We start from the raw sequence: 21,940 nt of genomic DNA, 5'->3' as shown, positions 1-21,940 counted from the left end.
TTTCTTTTTCAATCTTTTTATTTGTATTAATAATATTATGAACAAAATACAATTGATATATTAATAAAGGGATTACAAACATACAAATTCCCATTGCACGTGAAAGAATACATAAGCAATGAATACAGTATTAATAAGTTTTCCCGAAACATGAACCATATAGTATATATATAAACAAGGTATATCTAGAAATTTCATAATATATAATATAAAAAAAGAAAAATATATATATATGCAAAGTTAACTAACCTACTAATCTAGTGTCTAAAGAGAAAAAAAGAAAAAAAAGAAGAAAAAAAAAGAAAAACTAAAAAAAAGAGGAAAAAAAAGGGCTGTTTATAATATATCACAAGAATACATAAACATCAATGTCGTCAACTCCGATCCTCTCAATATAAATACGATTAAAGCTGAAAAAACCAATAAGCTTGGAACAGGGTCGTATTATATCATATGAAAATATTGAATAAATGGTCTCCATATCCTTTCAAATTTAATAGAAGTATCGAATACACCACTTCTAATTTTTTCTAAATTTAAACATAGCATAGTTTGAGAAAGCCAGTGAAATACAGTGGGAGGATTAATTTCCTTCCAATTCAACAAAATAGATCTTCTAGCCATCAAAGTGAGAAAAGCAATCATTCGACAGGCGGAAGGAGATAAATGAAGTGAGTCCATCATCGGTAAACCAAAAATTGCGGTAATAGGATGGGGTTGTAAATCGATGTTCAGTACCGCAGAGATAATATCAAAAATATCTTTCCAATATTTTTTCAAAAGCGGACATGACCAAAACATATGAGTTAAAGACGCGATTTCCAATTGACATCTGTCACAAATAGGGTTTATATAAGAATAAAAATGAGCTAATTTATCCTTGGACATATGGGCTCTATGTACAACCTTAAATTGTATTAATGAATGTTTGGCACATATAGATGATGTATTAACTAATTGAAGAATTCTATCCCAATTCTCAATAGGAATAATAAGATTGAGCTCTCTTTCCCAATCCTTTTTGGTCTTATCAAGGGGCACTGAACGTATCTTCATAATTATATTATAAAGTTTTGATATAAGCCCTTTTTGAAAAGGGTTTAATTCAAACAAACTCTCCAAAATATCTGAAGACACAAAATTTGGAAATGTAGGAAGTACCGTACTTAAAAAATGCCTAACCTGTAAGTATCTAAAAAAATGAAATCTAGGCAAATTATATTTATTAGATAATTGCTCAAAAGACATAAAACAATTGTCCGAAAATAAATCAGAAAATCTTAATAAACCCTTAGTTTTCCGAGCCAAAAAAGCTTGATCTATAATTGAGGGGTGGAAAAAACAATTAGATACAATAGGAATATTTAAAACGAATTGAGTCAACCCGAAAAATTTCCGAAATTGAAACCATATACGTAAGGTATATTTAACTATCGGGTTGTCAATTCGTTTCGGCAATTTAGAAAGAGCAAAAGGGAGAGAAGTCCCTAAAATAGAACCCAGAGCATAACCTGGTACCGACTTAATTTCCAAACTCACCCAATGAGGGCCAGAAGGACCATCCCATTCTTTCAACCAACATAACAAATATCTAATATTAACTGCCCAATAATAAAATCTGAAATTGGGTAATGCCAACCCACCTTCCTTCTTTGTCTTCTGTAAGTATGTTTTACCTAACCTGGGATTTTTATTCTGCCATATATATGAGGAAATTTTTGAATCAACATTAGTAAAAAAGGATTTCGGAATAAAAATTGGTACCACTTGGAAAATATATAAAAACTTAGGTAAAATAACCATCTTAATAGCATTAATCCTACCTATCAGAGATAAAGATAATGGTGACCACTTAGTAAACAAGCCTTTAATCTGATCAATTAAGGGTAGAAAATTAAACCTAAATAATTCTTTATGGTTTTTTGTAATTTTAATCCCTAAGTAGATAAAAGAGTCATTAACTAATTTAAAAGGTAAATTACCATAGCTTGGGACCTGTTTATTCAAAGGAAACAATTCACTCTTATTAAGATTTAACTTATACCCAGAAAACTCACTAAATTGAGCCAACAATGATAAAACTGCTGGAATAGATTTCTCAGGGTTAGAAATGAATAATAATAAATCATCTGCGTACAAAGATACCTTATGAATATCTGTTCCACGGTTAATTAAGAATCTATTAACCTCTGCCTTAAATATAGCCAATGATTTGGCCTCCACAGCCACCTGTGGCAATACATTTCACAGATTCACCACTCTCTGACTAAAGAAATTCCTTCACAGCTCCATTCTAAATGGATGTCCCTCTATTCTGAGGTTATGCTCTCTGGTGTTAGACTCCTCTACTATAGGAAACATCCTCTCCACATCCACTCTATCTAGGTGGTTTCAATGAGAATCCTCCTCATTCTTCTGAATTTCAGTGAGTACAGGCATAGAGCCATCAAATGCTCCTCATGTGATAAGCCTTTCAATCTCGAGAACTTCCTTTGAACTGTTTCCAATGTCAGCACATCCTTTCTTAGAAAATGGGCCCAAAACTGCTCACAATGCTCTAAGTGAGGCCTCACTAGGGTCTTATAAAGCCCCAACAATACACCTTTGCTTTATATACTAGTCTTCACAAAATGAATGCTAACATTTCATTTGCCTTCCTTACCACCAAATCGTCTTGCAAATGAACCTTTAGGGAATCTTGCATGAGGACCCCCAAGTCCCTTTGCAGCTCGGTTTTTGATTTTTCTCTGCATTTAGAAAATAGTCTGCACTTATCAAAATGCATGATCATGCACTTCCCTACACAATATTCCATCAACCACTACTTTTCCATTATCCTAAATTATCTAACTCACTTTGTAGCCTATCTGCTTACTCAGAACTACCTGGCCCTCCACCTTTCTTTGTATTGTCCGCTAACTTGGTCACAAAGCCATCAATTCTGTCATCAAAATCATTGACCTGTAACAGGCCCAACACAGAGCCCTGTGGAACCCCACTAATCACCAGTGGCCAAAAGACACCCTTTATTACTCTCTTTGCCTCCGGCCAATCAGCCAATGCTTTTTCCATGCTTGAATTTTTCCTGTAATACCATCGACTTGTGGCTTGTTAAGCAGCCTCATGTGTAGCACCTTGTCAAAAGCCTTCTGAAAATCCAAGCACATCCACCAATTTTTCTTTGTTTATCTTGCTTGTCGTTTCTTCAAAGAGTTCCAACAGCTTTGTCAGGCAAGTTTTTCCCTCGAGGAAACCATGCTGACTTTGTTCTATTTTATCATGTGCCTCCAAATACCCAAAAGCCAATTTCTGTGACAATCGATTTGAACATCTTCCCAACCACTGGGGTCAGACTAACTGGTCTATAAATTCTTTTTTCTTGACTCTCTCTTGTTGAAGAGTGGAGTGACATTTGTAATTTTCCATTCCTCCGGAAACATGCCAGCATCTATTGATTCTTGCAAGATCATTATTAATGTCTCCATAATCTCTCCAGCTATCTCTTTCACAACCCTGTGGTGTACACCATCTGGTCCAGGTGACTTATCTACTTCAGACCTTTCAGTTTTCCAAGAACCTTCTTCCTAGTAACAGCGACCTCACACTCTGACACTCCTGAACTTCCACCATACTGCTAGTGTCTTCCCCAGAGAAGAATAATATTTATTCAGTTTGTCTGCTATTTCCTTGTCCCCCCCCCCCCCCCATTATTACCTTTCCACAATCATTTTCCAGCAGGCTGATAGCTACTCTTGCCTCTCTTTTACACTACATATATCTAAAGAAATTTTTGGTATCGTCTTTAATATCATTGGCTAGCTTACCTTTGTATTACATCTTTTTCCTCTTTATGACTTTTTAGTTGCCTTCTGTTGGATTTTAAAAGCTTCCTCATCCTCTAACTTCCCACCAAATGTTGCCCTATTATTTGCCCACTGTTTGGCTTTTATGTTGGCTTTGATTTCTCTTGTCAGTCACAGTTGCATCATCCTTGCTTTTCGAATACTTCTTCTTCCTCAGGATCTATCTATCCTGCACCTTCCAAGTTGCTTCCAGAAACTCCATCCATTGCTGCTTTGCCACATCATTCTTGCTAATGTTTCCTTCCAATCAATTTTGACCAACACCTCCCTCAATGCTCCATAATTCCCTTTATCCCACTGTAATACTGATACATCTGATCTTAGCTTCTCTTTCTCAATTTGTAGGGTGTATTCTGTCATTTTATTGTAACTGGCCCCTAAGGTTTCCTTTACTTTAAGCTCTCTATTCAATTCCAGTTCATTGTACAACACCCAATCCAGAATAGCTGATCCCCTAGTTGGCTCAACCACGAGATGTTCTAAAAAGCCATCTTGTGGTGGAAATTCTACAAATTCCTTCCCCCCACTTTGGGATCCAACACCAACCTGATCTACCTGCATATTGAAAACCCCTATGGCTATCATAATATTGGCCTCTTGACATGCCTTCTCTATCTCCTGTTGTAAATTGTAGACCATATCTTTACTACTGTTTTAAGGTCTGTATATAACTCCCATCAGGGTAGAATGAAGAAGGGCAGTTTCTTAGCTCTGTCCTTCTTCATTCTACCTATAATGATTCCACACCACCTGGTCCTATATCACCTCTTTCTAATGATTTGATTTCAATTTTACCTACATAGCCACACCACACCCTTGGCCTACCTGCCCGTTTATCAATATAATGAGTATCCTTGGATGGTAAGCTCCCAGCTATAATCATCTGTCAACATTGATTCAGTGATGCCCACAATGTCATACATGCCCCAGGAAATTTTCTGTCCCAAGTAAATTACTTCCCTTTGTTGCGATAGTACCTTGCTTAGGTTTGCTTTTTGACCCTGGGTGGATATATAAACAAGTTCATGTCACATCATGTTCATGCTGGCTAATGCGATCTGAACGTCATTCACATATTGTACAACGGACAAATCAATGGCTGGTAAACGCCTCTGATGTTGTCTTAAAGCCATGTGACTGCTGTGGAGCCCTTGTGGTAGCCTCGCCTACTGGTATTGTTGACCATCAACTGTGAGAGCCAATCAGTGGGCCAATCAGTAACTGTAAACCACTTATGTGTGGGCTTCAGGACATTGAAAATAATTGATGGATTTGCCACTAGAGGAGTTAGCTTGTCAATATATTGAGTGGCAACTCAGTAATCCACAGTAAGTGGGCAGGTACCATTCGCTTCCTTAACAGGCCAGACTGGATTGTTCAATGGCTGTGAGTCTTAATAAGGATCCCGCGTTCCTTCAGCTGGTTAACACCTTCTATAGATGTTCTGGTTAGAGGACACTGCTTAGTACAAAGTGGCATCTTACCAGTAAACTCAGTGGGATTCATTTCCAGCAGATCACAGTCATTTTATCTTTCAACTATATGGGATGATTGCTTAGTTCAGATTTGGCCAACTGCATGAGTCCAACTGACTTTAGCCTTTACAAACTCAAGGGTAAAGTTTAAAGTAAGCAAGACAACCATTGCAAGAGATTGCAAGACATATTTATTGTAGTGCAGTGGATGTGATCTACATGGATTTTAGTAAGGCGTTTGACAAGGTTTCACATGGTAGGCTTATTCAGAAAGTCAGAAGGCATGGGATCCAGGGAAGTTTGGCCAGGTGCATTCAGAATTGGCTTGCTTGCAGAAGGCAGAGGGTCATGGTGGGGGGAGTACATTCATATTGGAGGGTTGTGACTAGTGGTGTCCCACAAGGATCTGTCCTGGGACCTCTACTTTTGTGATTTTTATTAACGACCTGGATGAGGGGGTAGAAGGGTGGGTTGGCAAGTTTGCAGACGACACAAAGGTTGGTGGTGTTGTGGATAGTGTAGAGGATTGTCGAAGATTGCAGAGAGACATTGATAGGATGCAGAAGTGGGCTGAGAAGTGGCAGATGGAATTCAACCCGGAGAAGTGTGAGATGGTACACTTTGGAAGGACAAACTCCAAGGCAGAGTACAAAGTAAATGGCCGGATACTTGGTAGTGTGGAGGAGCAGAGGGATCTGGGGGTACATGTCCACAGATCCCTGAAAGTTGCCTCACAGGTAGATAGGGTAGTTAAGAAAGCTTATGGAGTGTTAGCTTTCATAAGTCAAGGGACAGAGTTTAAGAGACGCGATGTAATGTTGCAGCTCTATAAAACTCTAGTTAGGCCACACTTGGAGTACTGTGTCCAGTTCTGGTCACCTCAGTATAGGAAGGATGTGGAAGCATTGGAAAGGGAACAGAGGAGATTTACCAGGATGCTTCCTGGTTTAGAGAGTATGCATTATGATCAGAGATTAAGGGAGCTAGGGCTTTACTCTTTGGAGAGGAGGAGGATGAGAGGAGACATGATAGAGGTATACAAGATATTAAGAGGAATAGACAGAGTGGACAGGCAGCGCCTCTTCCCCAGGGCACCACTGCTCAGTACAAGAGGACATGGCTTTAAGGTAAGGGGAGGGAAGTTCATGGGGATATTAGAGGAAGATCTTTTACTCAGAGAGTGGTTGGTGCGTGGAATGCACCGCCTGAGTCTGTGGTGGAGGCAGATACACTGGTGAAGTTTAAGAGACTACTAGACAGGTATATGGAGGAATTTAAGGTGGGGGGTTATATGGGAGGCAGGGTTTGAGGGTCAGCACAACATTGTGGGCTGAAGGGCCTGTAATGTGCTGTACTATTCTATGTTCTATGTTCTATAGATGAGTGCCAAGTTGTACCTCGACCTGTTTGCTTTGATTGGAGTAATTCTCTGATTTCCTGCACCATATGCACACTTACAGATATCTGTGAATGGTATTTTGCATCTTTGGGCAATAGATTTAGTTATACATGTTAGGTCAATTATATCCAATAGGAATTTAGCATATTAATTTCCAATCAATAAGTTAACATATAAGCCATCTAGTTTTTGCTCTTTCAAGGCAAGTAAGGGCTGCAGGGAAGGCCCTAGTCATTTTTTTTACTGTGTCAATACATCCATTACATCCAACACTGTTTGTTGAAACTACATCAACAAATTAGTATCTTCTGACTTTTTCAAGGCAGGGGATTCAGCTTGCTGTTGAGCTTTTTTCTGTTGTTCAGCCTATTTCCTATGCCATCTATTTGTAGCCCAATGTCCTTTCTTACCACAAAAGTGACACTGTGCTTTAGGGGTTCAACTTCAGAAGTGTGCCTCAGACTGAGATTGCTGTGATACACACAGTGGAATTCCAGTCTAACTTCTTGTTGATCAACAGGTAACTGACCGACTTGTAGTGATCTGTGTCAGATTTCAATATCTTGCTCCTGTTGTTTGGCAGCACACACTAGCTCAATACCTGAAACAGAAATTTCATTCCAATTCAGATTTGTCAGCTTCTCTATTTGGCAACGTCTGGTTTCAAGCCACCCATAAAAGTTGACTTCAAGGGACCATGTGTAGTGTCCTCTTTGTTATCTTCATTTATGTCCAGAACTTCTGAATAACTTAACAAAGCTGTCCAGTAGCATTCCTCATCCTCCTGAAGCATCCTCAGAAATCTTTTTCTTGCAGTCAGCTACTTTTCTCCAATCAGTCCACGTTGGTGCCTGTTCTTCTAATTACCTCTTAATAGCGTTCCAACTATCTCCCATTCCATCATCAGCTCTATCACTCATTTCTGGGAAGACGATAGAACATCCAAAATTCAGGAGCCATCACATGGGTGCAGTTTATACATGTTCTTAATACGTTGAAGCTCAGCCCAGGTTTAAACTATCTTTTTTAGGAGGCAGAATCTCCTTGGACCGCTTTTCCACTTCAGGCGGGTGATAGTAAACTACTTGTCTCCTAGATCAATCGATCCATGGAATTATGTGGAGCAGAATCAGATACTCCAGCACAACTCATCCATGCTGATCAAGCTGTCCATCTCCACTAATCCCATTTGCCTTCATTTGCCCCATATCCCTCTAAACTTTTCCTATCCATAAAATGTTCAAAGGTTATTTAAACTTTGTTAATATACTGTACCCCAATCACTTCACCTCACGCACATATCCAACACCCACCCTGGGAGGAAATTTCCCTTTAGGTCCGTTTTATGTTTACCCTCTTATTTTAAATCTATGCCCTCTAGTTTTAGACTTCCCTATCTTAGAAAAAGACTGTAACCATTTACCCTATTTCTGCCCTTCACAATTTAAAAAAATAAGGTCACCCTACAGCCTCCTTACCTTTGGGAAAACATTCTCAACATACCCAATGTCTCCTCATATCCTAATCTAGGCATAATAATTAAAACTTCCACAGATTGACCTTGGTCCTGTTATTTCAGATGATGTAAGTATAGCTGTTAGTTTGATTTGATCTCAGAGAGATGTCTGGAAGTTGAGGCTCAGAACACAATGATGAGAGAAGAGGTGAGGGCAAACAATTCATACTGCTAGTGCTGATGAAAGATTCATTCAGCTTCTCCACGGTGTGTTAGGTATTTACATGGTCCTCTTCTGGGAATGGTGCAACATCTTTCAAATATTTATCTACTTCCATCTTGCAAGCTGTTGTATTTCCATTTCCACCGTTCTGTTCAGTGGTCCATTCGGTGCTCAAATGACTCCAGAAGCAAAGATCTCCTCATTTCTTCAGTATTTAAATGTATTCAGTCTGATTACCAATTCACTGAACAAAGGAAATATATTTAACATCTCAAAATGAAGGAAATAATTTAGAAAATAGGAGCATGAGAAAGTTGTCTGGCTTTTCATCAATCTTGATGCAAGGTCTGATCCAAAATGTCAAGGACTCTTTCCCCTCACCATCACCCCAACAGATGCTGCTTGACCTTCTGAGTCCTCCAGTAGTTTGTGTTTCTCTCCAGATTCCAGTATCTGCAGTATTTTATGGCTTCAATAAAAATCATGGCTGAATCTCTGCCTGGCCCACTTTCCAATCTGACACCCATATTCATTAATTCCGTCTGTGTCTAAAACCCTACCCATCTCAATCTTGAACTACTCAGTGCCTCAGGGACACCTGCAGGGAGGAGAATGTCAAAGGTTTACAATGCTCTAAGTAAAGGAATTTCTTTTCATCCCTCTGCTAATGGTTAAATGTCTATCCCCACCTTGCTCTCTAATCTACTGTTGTTATTTTTTGTGATCTACTGTTTAGAACCATGTTACACTGGTATGTCCTTCCACATAAACCTCTGGCCCCTGGCACATTCTTGCTTTATCTTCATAGCCTTATCATCCCTCCTGTAGTAGGACACTTAAAGCCATACAGGTTTTAGGTATTGATTGGTTTGTGCTTTATCATGAAAGGTTTAGGAGATTATTTGAGTATTTTCCAAATTTAGTGAAAATCAACAGGGTAGATGAAACGAAAGTGCTTCCTCTGGAGTTACGTTGAAAAATACCATTACACACAGCAGCTCGTGAGACTTCAGATGTCGGAACCGGCAAAAAAAACAAACTGGAGGAACCCAGTGTTGATACAGAGTCTTGATCTGAAACATCAGTCATTACCCTGCCTTTGAAGATGCTGCTTGACCAGCTGAGGTCTTCCAGCAGTTTGTTTTTTGATAGACCTGTGGCATTCTCCTTGGCAAAAGCCAATGAGAACTGATGATTAAAATTTAAGGTTGGTAATAATGGCTCTTTTGCAACAATAGGGACAGGGTGATTTCATTGAACACCAGAATTAGTGCAAGTGACTGAAGCCAAAGGAATTCAGAGAAATACTGCAGAGTACTAGTGCAACTGATTCATTACTACCAACTAGTGACAAGGTCCTCGGCAGAGATTCTTGTGCCTATTTGGAGTCTGAGGGTATAAGGTTGTGGGTTCCAGCAAGCCTTAGACACAATTATGCACAACCTTAAATGGAATCCATGGAAGGGCTCTCCTTCAGTCAGCACACTCATCATAGTTGAGACTAATCCAACAATCAGTGCAAGAGTCTCTTATTCGTAAATTAGCCACATGATATATTTCTAATTCACATGAAATATTTATTTATAATTTTATTTATTATTCACATGATGAGAAATATTTCTAATGTTGTGAGTGATTCCTGATCATGAATATTCTGAAAGGTGATGGTAGCTGATTCATTTGGAAGGCCCAAAGGAAATGAGGTGAAATGCGGAGGGAAAAATGTCCTGAATAAAAGTGAAAGGACAGGAATGAGAAAGACTGTAGAGCTTAATTAAAGCCAGGCCAGACACATCAAGTCTAATCAGTATATTGGTCTCTTAAGCATAATTCGGATAATTTTCCAGACATGAGTTGATGTTGTGAACTATGTTAGCTCTTCTTAATTATTCCAATCAGTCTCTGGAGTACTTCGTTGAAAACTGCTCTTCTAATCATCCCTTACAAGTGGTGATGTCTTCAGCTGTTCAGGTCCTGTGCTCTGGATCTCATCTCCAGCCTTCTCGATCCACAGTTTAAGAATAAGAGGTAGGCCATTTAGAACGGAGTTCAGGAAAAACTTTTTCACCCAGAGAATTGTGGATCTATGGAATGCTCTGCCTCAGAAGGCAGTGGAGGCCAATTCTCTGGATGCTTTCAAGAAAGAGTTAGATAGAGCTCTTAAAGATAGTGGAGTCAAGGGATATGGGGAGAAGGCAGGAACGGGGTACTGATTGTGGATGATCAGCCATGATCACAGTGAATGGCGGTGCAGGCTCGAAGGGCCAAATGGCCCACTCCTGCACCTATTGTCTATTGTCTTGCCACGTCTCTCTGCTCCTTTAAGATTCCCCTTAAGACCATAATGTAAGCTTCTGTCTTTTGCCACCACAGATACTTCTTGACCTATTGAGTTCTTCCATTGTTTTGTTCCATGTGACAGATTCCAGCATCCATTGTCTAGTTTGTCTTTGGCCAAACCTTTGCTCACCTCTCTGACACCTTCTCATTTACAATGTGAAACACTGTATTTGATAGTGTTATAGAAAGCAAAGGTGTAGTTATTCCCCAATACCATTGAATTTTTATTAGTTTTTCCTCCATTCCTGAAAAGATTTGCTTCTTTCATCTAATTACCTCTGTGCTTTCCTTAACCAGTCATTTATTTCTAATGAATTTGTACTATCCTAAGACATTTCCTTTCATGCTCTTTGCCAACCTTGCCTTGCCAATTTTCTTCCAGACTTTTTAGGCTGGATTCCCTATTTGTGATTAACTCATTTTATAATAAGCCTAGTTTCTCTGTTTTAATTTTTAGCTCTTACTCATCCACAGCATTTCTTCCACTTACTCCTTATGGAGTAGCATAGGCAGAAATCAGTCTTCTGCTGCTTGCACTGAATGCTGTGCATGGTTAAACATTACAGAAATTTTCATTCATTGACCTTTAGAGCTGTTGTTCAAAGACTGGGCACGTTTAGAGCTGAGAAATATTATCTGCCCTCTGCGTTCTATATCGCAGTCACCTGCTGTTAAATTTACAATTTTCTATTGTTTGCCCACTGCTTGTCCCAGTTTTCTTTTCCAATTATCTGAGCCAATTCCTCTTGCAATGCTTTTGCAACCTGCTGAGTTTTTTTGAATCAGTCACACACCTTGTCATTGCCTGAATACTTATTGAACCTAATTATGTTATAAATGCTCTTTGTTAGATATTTCCCTGTCATTACCCTGTATTCTTGTAGCAGTTCATTTTGGATGAATGAAAACAGAAACATCTTAGGAAACTGAAGCAGAAATGTCAGTGCTGTCATTTTACCTGCCGATATTAATTCTCTTATCTATATTCAGGCAGATTTAACAAACATCAGGGGTTTCAAACTAGGAAAAAGGAGTATGATACTCAGTACTTAGAACTTCAAAGATTTTTGTTCTTCTAATATATAGTACTACTAAGAGGGGAAAATGTCTTACATTTCCACAGTGATCTTAGGCTAAGAAAGAAAGTTTCACAGTAAGTTAAGGATTTTTGTCGCCTTTAGACAAAATTAAAAATCTTTGGGAACAAGATTTACAGATTTCAATTTCTGAGGAAACTTGGAATGGAATTTTCAAATTGGTTAACACTTCATCGTTATGTGCCTGCCACTCTCCTACAATTTAAAGTGGTTCATAGGGCTCACATGACCAAGGATAAGCTATCTCATTTTTATTCAGATATATCTCCCTATTGTGATAGACGTAGCAATGGAGAAGTTCCACTAATTCATATGCTTTGGATATGTCCGAGTCTTGAAAAATACTGGAAGGAAATATTCCAAACTTTTCTCTGTACCTTTCAAATTAAATTTTAAGCCTAACCCTTTGACTGCCTTATTCAGTATTGCTGGAGGAAAAGATATTATTTTGGAGACATCTGATTTGCACATTTTGGCTTTTACTTCTCTTATGGCTAGGAGGGTGCTCTTGCTTAAATGGAAGGATGTCACTCTGCCTAGTCACGTGATGTTATGTCACGCTTAGATTTAGAGAAGATCCGTTGTTCAATTTCTGAATCTAGTCAAGACTTTCAAACATTGTGGGGACCATTTTTGAACTACTTTCAAAACCTTTGATTTGCTCTTAAAGTACAGATGTTGCCTAATAATGTATCTCACTATATGATAAGGATTTTTTTCCTTTTTTCTTTCTCTACCAAACAGCTTCCATCTTGGGCTTAGATTTTTTTTGTATAATAAAATTATCACATTTCAATATTTTAATTTAATTTAATTTATGTGAATATAGGGTGATGAGATTCCAAGAGTGATTCAAATACTAATGTATTTGATAATATTTTATCCTTTTTTTGACTTATAATATATATCTTCTTGTACTCTGTATTCTTCTATGTAGAAATTAATAAAAATATTGAAAGAGGTTTTTTGGTACAGTCACCATTATTAAGTGACAACAGCTAGGTAAGATTGGTTTTTAGTAATTTACCTTTAGTATCTGGGGATGACTGACAAGGACGCCTTTTATGGCCTGCCCATCAATATACTTGAAAAGGTGGAGTCAAGTTACTTGAATGCATGCAGTCTGTCTGGTAAAGGTGCTCTCAGAGTGGTTAGAGAGAGAATTCCAGGATTTGGACATAGCAACAATGTGTACAGAATATAGTGGACTTTAGCAAGGTCTTCGATGAAGTCCCATATGTTAGGCTGGTCCAGAAGTTCAGAACATCAAGATGAGCTAGCCAATTGGATACAAAATTGACGGAGTGGAGAATTGTTTTTCAGATTGGAAACCTGTGACCAGTGGTTTTACTCATCAATTTTAATAATTTGGATGTGAATGTAGTAAGTTTATGGGTGACACCAAAATTGGTTGCACAGTGGACAATGAAAAGGGTACCTAAGCTTACAATAAGATCTAGATCAACTGGCAGAGTCATCAAGGAATGGCAGAAAGAATTTAATTCCATTCAGTCAAGTGCTGCATTTTGGGAAGTTGAACCAGGTTTACACTGTAAATGGCAAGGACGTGGAGAGGTTTGTAGAGTAGAGGCAGCTAAGGGTTCCCTGAAAGTGCTGACACAGCTACTCAAGGCTGGCGTGCAATGATCAGGGAATGAGTGCAATAATTAAGACTCAATGATACACCAGTACAAGACTGGTATAGAGGGACCACACACAGAGTATAGTGTGCAGTCCTGGTCCTAGCTATAGGAAGAATGTTACTAGGCTGGAAAGAGTGCAGAAAAGATTCACAGGGATGTTGCCAGATTGCAAGTTTTGAGTTACAGAGAGAGACTGGATAGGCAGGGGCTGTTTTCCTTGGAGCATAGGGGAGAGAAGGGTGACCTTATAGAGATTAATAAAATCATAGAAACATAGAAAATAGGTGCAGGAGTAGGCCATTCTGCCCTTCGAGCCTGCATCGCCATTCAGTATGATCACGGCTGATCATCCAACTCAGAACCCTGTACCTGCTTTCTCTCCATACCCCCTGATCCCTTTAGCCACAAGGGCCATATCTAACTCCCTCTTAAATATAGCCAATGAACCGGCCTCAACTGTTTCCTGTGGCAGAGAATTCCACAGATTCACCACTCTCTGTGTGACTAAGTTTTTCCTCATCTCGGTCTAAATGGCTTCCCCTTTATCCTTAAACTGTGACCCCTTGTTCTGGACTCCCCCAACATTGGAAACAATCTTCCTGCATCTAGCCTGTCCAATCCCTTTAGAATTTTATACGTTTCAATAAGATCCCCCCTCAATCTTTAAATTCCAGCGAGTATAAACCTAGTCGATCCAATCTTTCTTCATATGAAAGTCCTGCCATCCCAGGAATCAATCTGGTGAACCTACTTTGTACTCCCTCTATGGCAAGAATGTCTTTCCTCAGATTAGGGGACCAAAACTGCACACAATACTCCAGCTGTGGTCTCACCAAGGCCTTGTACAACTGCAGGAGGTTCTACTCGAATCCTCTTGTTATGAATGCCAACATACCATTTGCCTTTTTTACCGCCTGCATGCCCACTTTCAATGACTGATGTACAATGACACCCAGGTCTCGTTGCACCTCCCCTTTTCCTAATCAGCCACCATTCAAATAATAATCTGTTTTCCTGTTCTTGTAACCAAAGTGGATAACCTCACATTTATCCACATTAAATTGCATCTGCCATGAATTTGCCCACTCACCCAACCTATCCAAGTCACCCTGCATCCTCTTAGCATCCTCCTCACAGCTAACACCATCGCCCAGCTTCGTGTCATCCACAAACTTGGAGATGCTGCATTTAATTCCCTCGTCTAAATAATTAATTAATATATATTGTAAACAACTGGGGTCTCAGCACTGAGCCTTGCAGTACCCCACTAGTCACTGCCTGCCAATCTGAAAAGGTCCCGTTTATACCCACTCTTTGGTTCCTGTTTGCCAACCAATTCTCTATCCACATCAATACCATACCCCCAATACTGTGTGCTTTAAGTTTGCACACTAATCTCCTGAGTGGGACCTTGTCAAAAGCCTTTTGAAAATCCAAATATACCACATCCACTGGTTCTCCCCTATCCACTCGACTAGTTACATCCTCAAAAAATTCTATAAGATTCGTGAGACATGATTTTCCTTTCACAAATCCATGCTGACTTTGTCCGATGATTTCACCTCTTTCCAAATGTGCTGTTATCACATCTTTGATAACCAACTCTAGCATTTTCCCCACCACCAATGTCAGACTAACCGGTCTATAATTCCCCAGTTTCTCTCTCCTTCCCTTTTTAAAAAGTGGGGTTACATTCGCCACCCTCCAATCCTCAGGAACTTATCCAGAATCTAAAGAGTTTTGTAAAATTATCACTAATGCATCCACTATTTCTTGACAGGCATATACAGTATAAGGCGAATGTCGTGGTCTTTTCCCAGAGTAGGAGAGTCCTAAACTAAAGGGCATAGGTTTAAGGTGAGAGGGGGAAAACTTCCAGGAAACCTGAGGGACAACTTTTTCACACAGAGGGTGGTGGGTATGTGGAATGAGCTGCCAGAGGAAGTGGTAGAGGCTGGTAAAATAACAAGTCATTCAGACAGATACATGGATAGGAAAGACCAAATAGGATATTGGCCAAGCCCAAGCAAATGAGCTAACTCAGGTAGGTAAGGACAAGTTGTGCCAAAGAGCTGTTTCCACATTGTATTACTCTGTGACTCTACAAATGGGCAACTTTGAACATTGCTGGATAAATGCCAGTGTTGTGGCTACACTGGAGCAACTTGGATAAAGGCTCAGCTCATTCTGAACTACAGATCTTCAGTTGGGATGCTTTCTGGTTCCAAAGCCCCTGCTGCTTCAGTAGTGGAAAGCAATTCCTTGATATCACGTTGAATGAGTTGACTTTGTCAAAGACTGGCTTCTGTGACAATGGGAAGCTGAGATGGACCTTCTACTCAGCCCTTCTGGCTTCTGTCTTGTCTTTAATACTCACATGCTGAACCTTGCCATTACTAAGAACAGGATCTTCCTCCTCCTTCTTTTAGCATGTTCTACCACTCTCAAAATGATCTGTCATTTCTAATTATGGTCCACAGCTTCACGCTGATATTCATTTTGGAGTCATTTCACAGCGTTGATTGAAGAACAAACATTGTTCCGGACATGAGAAAGGGCTCTCCTACTTTCCTTTGGGAAATATTTTGGGATTTTCCCCTGTACCTGAGAGATTGAGTGGGAAGTCTCATGAGAAAGATGCCCTCTGCTGGTGCACTTCTCCCTCAGTACAAACCTGAAGCTCACCGTTCAAGTCTCTGAGGTGGGATTTAAACCTGTAACCAGTCCATTCTGAAGCAACGAGTTTTGCCAAATGAGCCACACCTGGCAGCTGAGCGGGCAAGAAGGCTTTGTGTTATTAATGATGTTTTTGTGTAACAGAGCAACACCGTTCAAATCCACCCTCTGCATAACTCTGGGCCCACCTTGGATTGAAGATCATGCAGATCTGGAGTTCTCAGCAATTACACTGGTTAAATCAATAGCAATCTCCTTACAACACAAGTTATTTTAACATAACTTTCTTAATGCAAGAGCTGATCTTTATACAGGCAAACTATGTTGTTGAATTTTGCTGTATTCCTGTAACTTATTGTACCAAGACCAAAGATCAGACATGTGTCATTGGCATTACACGGCATCTCTGCAAGCACGTGTGAATTGCAATAACCTCATAGCGGACTCGGTGCAGGTTGTCCAAGATCGAATTTTTTAAGATGGTCCAGGGCTGAAGATAATTTATTATAGTCACTTAATCTCAAGGAAACGTACAGCATGATATCAAGGAATTGCTTTCAACTACTGAAGCAGCAAGGGCTTTGGAACCAGAAACAGGAAATTAGACTATAGAGCTCAAGGAATATAAATGAGATTGTCTTATTTTGTACTCACCAATCAAAAGCTCAATCCAGAGCTTGTCTTTTCCTTCATTGTAGGCCCGGTTTGTAGTGAGGGTGATCTGGAAGGGCTGTCCACGTCTCAGAATCAGATGATTGGAGTTGTAGAGCTCTGTGTGATGCTGTCTCTTGTTCACGTCATCTGGATCCGAATGTATATTTACGCCCCAAACTTCAAGGGAATCTTTAAAAAGAGGGAAAAGAGTCATTTTCACCCCCTGATTTTGCACATATTCCTAATCATTCGTGTTCAAAACACTTTAGATAGCATCAATCGTTGTTCTGAGTTCAGCATCACATATCTTTCTAAAGAAAACAAATCGTGAGATAGAAGTCCAGACTAAAGGTACCCCAGATAGAAATAAGCACAGTCCAGCAACAAACAAGCTTCCCATCAATGATCCTATCTAGGACCCTCCCCAGCTTGATCATTCTCCCTTCTCCACACTCGTGTAGGGAAGATTATTAAAAAGCTTGAAGCACATACCACCAGATTAAAGAACAGCGGCTGCAAGGCACCCGAATACACCTCTGATATACGAAAGGAGAACGCAGGACCTCCCAATTTACCAGCAGTGCTTTCTCTGTCAGTGCAATACCATACAGTATACTGCATCCTCTATTCCTTACTACTAGGCTGACGTCCCTAATATCTCCCTGATGGCATGAAAATAAGTACCATTTAGAGTATCGGATTACGTGTGGCAATAATAAATTAATAATCAAATCCAGCTGCTGCGATTATTCTCACCGTCCCATACACAATATCATGGCCTTCCACATCTTCTTTCAGCAGTCAACAAACACCTACAAGAGCCAAGTTCACATTCTGGAATAACAGGAGAAAATGCTATTGCAATTATTAAATTTCAGCAGATTCTTCGGAGCCTTTACCATTTCAGTCACCTCCTGCACCTCACCACAATCACTGATCCTACCAACTCGTCACCTCACGTAACTCTATGATCCCATCACCTCCACACCTCACCACACTCTCTGATCCCATCACCTCACCTCACCACACTCTCTGATCCCATCACCTCACCACACCACACTCTCTGATCCCATCACCTCACCTCACCTCACCACACTCTCTGATCCCTTCACCTCACCTCACCACACTCTCTGATCCCATTACCTCACCTCACCACACTCTCTGATCCCATCACCTCACCTCACCACACTCTCTGATCCCATCACCTCACCTCACCACACTCTCTGATCCCATCACCTCACCTCACCACACTCTCTGATCCCATCACCTCCTCACCTCACCACACTCTCTGATCCCATCACCTCACCACACCACACTCTCTGATCCCATCACCTCACCTCACCACACTCTCTGATCCCATCACCTCCTCACCTCACCACACTCTCTGATCCCATCACCTCCTCACCTCACCTCACTCGCTGATCCCATCACCTCCTCACCACACTCTCTGATCCCATCACCTCACCTCACCACAGTCTCTGATCCCATCACCTCCTCACCACACCACACTCTCTGATCCCATCACCTCACCTCACCACACTCTCTGATCCCATCACCTCCTCACCTCACCACATTCTCTGATCCCATCACCTCACCTCACCACACCACACTCTCTGATCCCATCACCTCACCTCACCACACTCTCTGATCCCATCACCTCCTCACCTCACCACAGTCTCTGATCCCATCACCTCCATATCTCACCACACTCTCTGATCCCATCACCTCCATATCTCACCACACTCACTGATCCCATCAAATCTCCTCACCAAACTCTCTGATCCCATCACCTCACCTCACCACACTCACTGATCCCATCACCACACCTCACCTCACCACACTCTCTGATCCCATCACCTCCTCACCACACCACACTCTCTGATCCCATCACCTCCATATCTCACCACACTCTCTGATCCCATCACCTCCTCACCTCACCACAGTCTCTGATCCCATCACCTCCATATCTCACCACACTCTCTGATCCCATCACCTCCATATCTCACCACACTCACTAATCCCATCAAATCTCCTCACCAAACTCTCTGATCCCATCACCTCACCTCACCACACTCACTGATCCCATCACCACACCTCACCTCACCACACTCTCTGATCCCATCACCTCACCTCACCACACTCTCTGATCCCATCACCTCACCTCACCTCACCACACTCTCTGATCCCATCACCTCACCTCACCTCACCACACTCTCTGATCCCATCACCTCACCTCACCACACTCTCTGATCCCATCACCTCACCTCACCACACTCTCTGATCCCATCACCTCACTTCACCTCACCACACTCTCTGATCCCATCACCTCACCTCACCACACTCTCTGATCCCATCGCCTCTCCTCACCACACCACACTCTCTGATCCCATCACCTCACCTCACCTCACCACACTCTCTGATCCCATCACCTCAACTCACCTCACCACACTCTCTGATCCCATCACCTCACCTCACCTCACCACACTCTCTGATCCCATCACCTCACCACACCACACTCTCTGATCCCATCACCTCCTCACCTCACCACACTCTCTGATCCCATCACCTCACCTCACCACACTCTCTGATCCCATCACCTCACCTCACCTCACCACACTCTCTGATCCCATCACCTCACCTCACCACACTCTCTGATCCCATCACCTCACCTCACCTCACCACACTCTCTGATCCCATCACCTCCTCACCTCACCACACTCTCTGATCCCATCACCTCACCTCACCTCACCACACTCTCTGATCCCATCACCTCACCTCACCACACTCTCTGATCCCATCACCTCACCTCACCTCACCACACTCTCTGATCCCATCACCTCACCTCACCACACTCTCTGATCCCATCACCTCACCTCACCTCACCACACTCTCTGATCCCATCACCTCCTCACCTCACCACACTCTCTGATCCCATCACCTCACCTCACCTCACCACACTCTCTGATCCCATTACCTCACCTCACCTCACCACACTCTCTGATCCCATCACCTCATCACCTCACCACACTCTCTGATCCCATCACCTCACCTCACCTCACCACACTCTCTGATCCCATTACCTCACCTCACCACACTCTCTGATCCCATCACCTCACCTCACCTCACCTCACCACACTCTCTGATCCCATCACCTCACCTCACCTCACCACACTCTCTGATCCCATCACCTCACCTCACCTCACTCTCTGATCCCATCGCCTCACCTCACCACACTCTCTGATCCCATCACCTCCTCACCTCACCACACTCTCTGATCCCATCACCTCACCACACCACACTCTCTGATCCCATCACCTCACCTCACCACACTCTCTGATCCCATCACCTCCTCACCTCACCACACTCTCTGATCCCATCACCTCCTCACCTCACCTCACTCGCTGATCCCATCACCTCCTCACCACACTCTCTGATCCCATCACCTCACCTCACCACAGTCTCTGATCCCATCACCTCCTCACCACACCACACTCTCTGATCCCATCACCTCACCTCACCTCACCACACTCTCTGATCCCATCACCTCACCTCACCTCACCACACTCTCTGATCCCATCACCTCACCACACCACACTCTCTGATCCCATCACCTCCTCACCTCACCACACTCTCTGATCCCATCACCTCACCTCACCACACTCTCTGATCCCATCACCTCACCTCACCTCACCACACTCTCTGATCCCATCACCTCACCTCACCACACTCTCTGATCCCATCACCTCACCTCACCACATTCTCTGATGCCATCACCTCACCTCACCTCACCACACTCTCTGATCCATCACCTCACCTCACCACACCACACTCTCTGATCCCATCACCTCACCTCACCTCACCACACTCTCTGATCCCATCACCTCACCTCACCACACTCTCTGATCCCATCACCTCACCTCACCACACTCTCTGATCCCATCACCTCACCTCACCTCACTCTCTGATCCCATCACCTCCTCACCTCACCACACTCTCTGATCCCATCACCTCATCTCACCTCACTCTCTGATCCCATCACCTCCTCACCACACCACACTCTCTGATCCCATCACCTCACCTCACCTCACCACACTCTCTGATCCCATCACCTCAACTCACCTCACCACACTCTCTGATCCCATCACCTCACCTCACCTCACCACACTCTCTGATCCCATCACCTCACCTCACCTCACCACACTCTCTGATCCCATCACCTCACCACACCACACTCTCTGATCCCATCACCTCCTCACCTCACCACACTCTCTGATCCCATCACCTCACCTCACCACACTCTCTGATCCCATCACCTCACCTCACCTCACCACACTCTCTGATCCCATCACCTCACCTCACCACACTCTCTGATCCCATCACCTCACCTCACCTCACCACACTCTCTGATCCCATCACCTCCTCACCTCACCACACTCTCTGATCCCATCACCTCACCTCACCTCACCACACTCTCTGATCCCATCACCTCACCTCACCACACTCTCTGATCCCATCACCTCACCTCACCTCACCACACTCTCTGATCCCATCACCTCACCTCACCACACTCTCTGATCCCATCACCTCACCTCACCTCACCACACTCTCTGATCCCATCACCTCCTCACCTCACCACACTCTCTGATCCCATCACCTCACCTCACCTCACCACACTCTCTGATCCCATTACCTCACCTCACCTCACCACACTCTCTGATCCCATCACCTCATCACCTCACCACACTCTCTGATCCCATCACCTCACCTCACCTCACCACACTCTCTGATCCCATTACCTCACCTCACCACACTCTCTGATCCCATCACCTCACCTCACCTCACCTCACCACACTCTCTGATCCCATCACCTCACCTCACCTCACCACACTCTCTGATCCCATCACCTCACCTCACCTCACTCTCTGATCCCATCGCCTCACCTCACCACACTCTCTGATCCCATCACCTCCTCACCTCACCACACTCTCTGATCCCATCACCTCACCACACCACACTCTCTGATCCCATCACCTCACCTCACCACACTCTCTGATCCCATCACCTCCTCACCTCACCACACTCTCTGATCCCATCACCTCCTCACCTCACCTCAC

General features: G+C 42.5%; 1 protein-coding gene across 2 annotated transcripts in view; it reads right to left on the bottom strand.

Annotated features, from left to right (window-relative positions):
- Positions 1–21,940, bottom strand: part of LOC140742205 (coagulation factor XIII A chain-like) — a 218,025-nt gene that overhangs the window by 95,508 nt on the left and 100,577 nt on the right. For both annotated transcript variants that reach the window (XM_073073026.1, XM_073073025.1), the window contains exon 3: positions 16,827–17,015. In XM_073073026.1, the coding sequence (XP_072929127.1) occupies positions 16,827–17,015 (189 nt within the window). The remainder of the gene's footprint in view (positions 1–16,826; positions 17,016–21,940) is intronic.

The sequence above is a fragment of the Hemitrygon akajei genome, chromosome 20, assembly GCF_048418815.1.
Source record: "Hemitrygon akajei chromosome 20, sHemAka1.3, whole genome shotgun sequence".
Classification (NCBI taxonomy): Eukaryota; Metazoa; Chordata; class Chondrichthyes; order Myliobatiformes; family Dasyatidae; genus Hemitrygon; species Hemitrygon akajei.
This window is presented reverse-complemented; position numbering and strand designations above follow the sequence as displayed.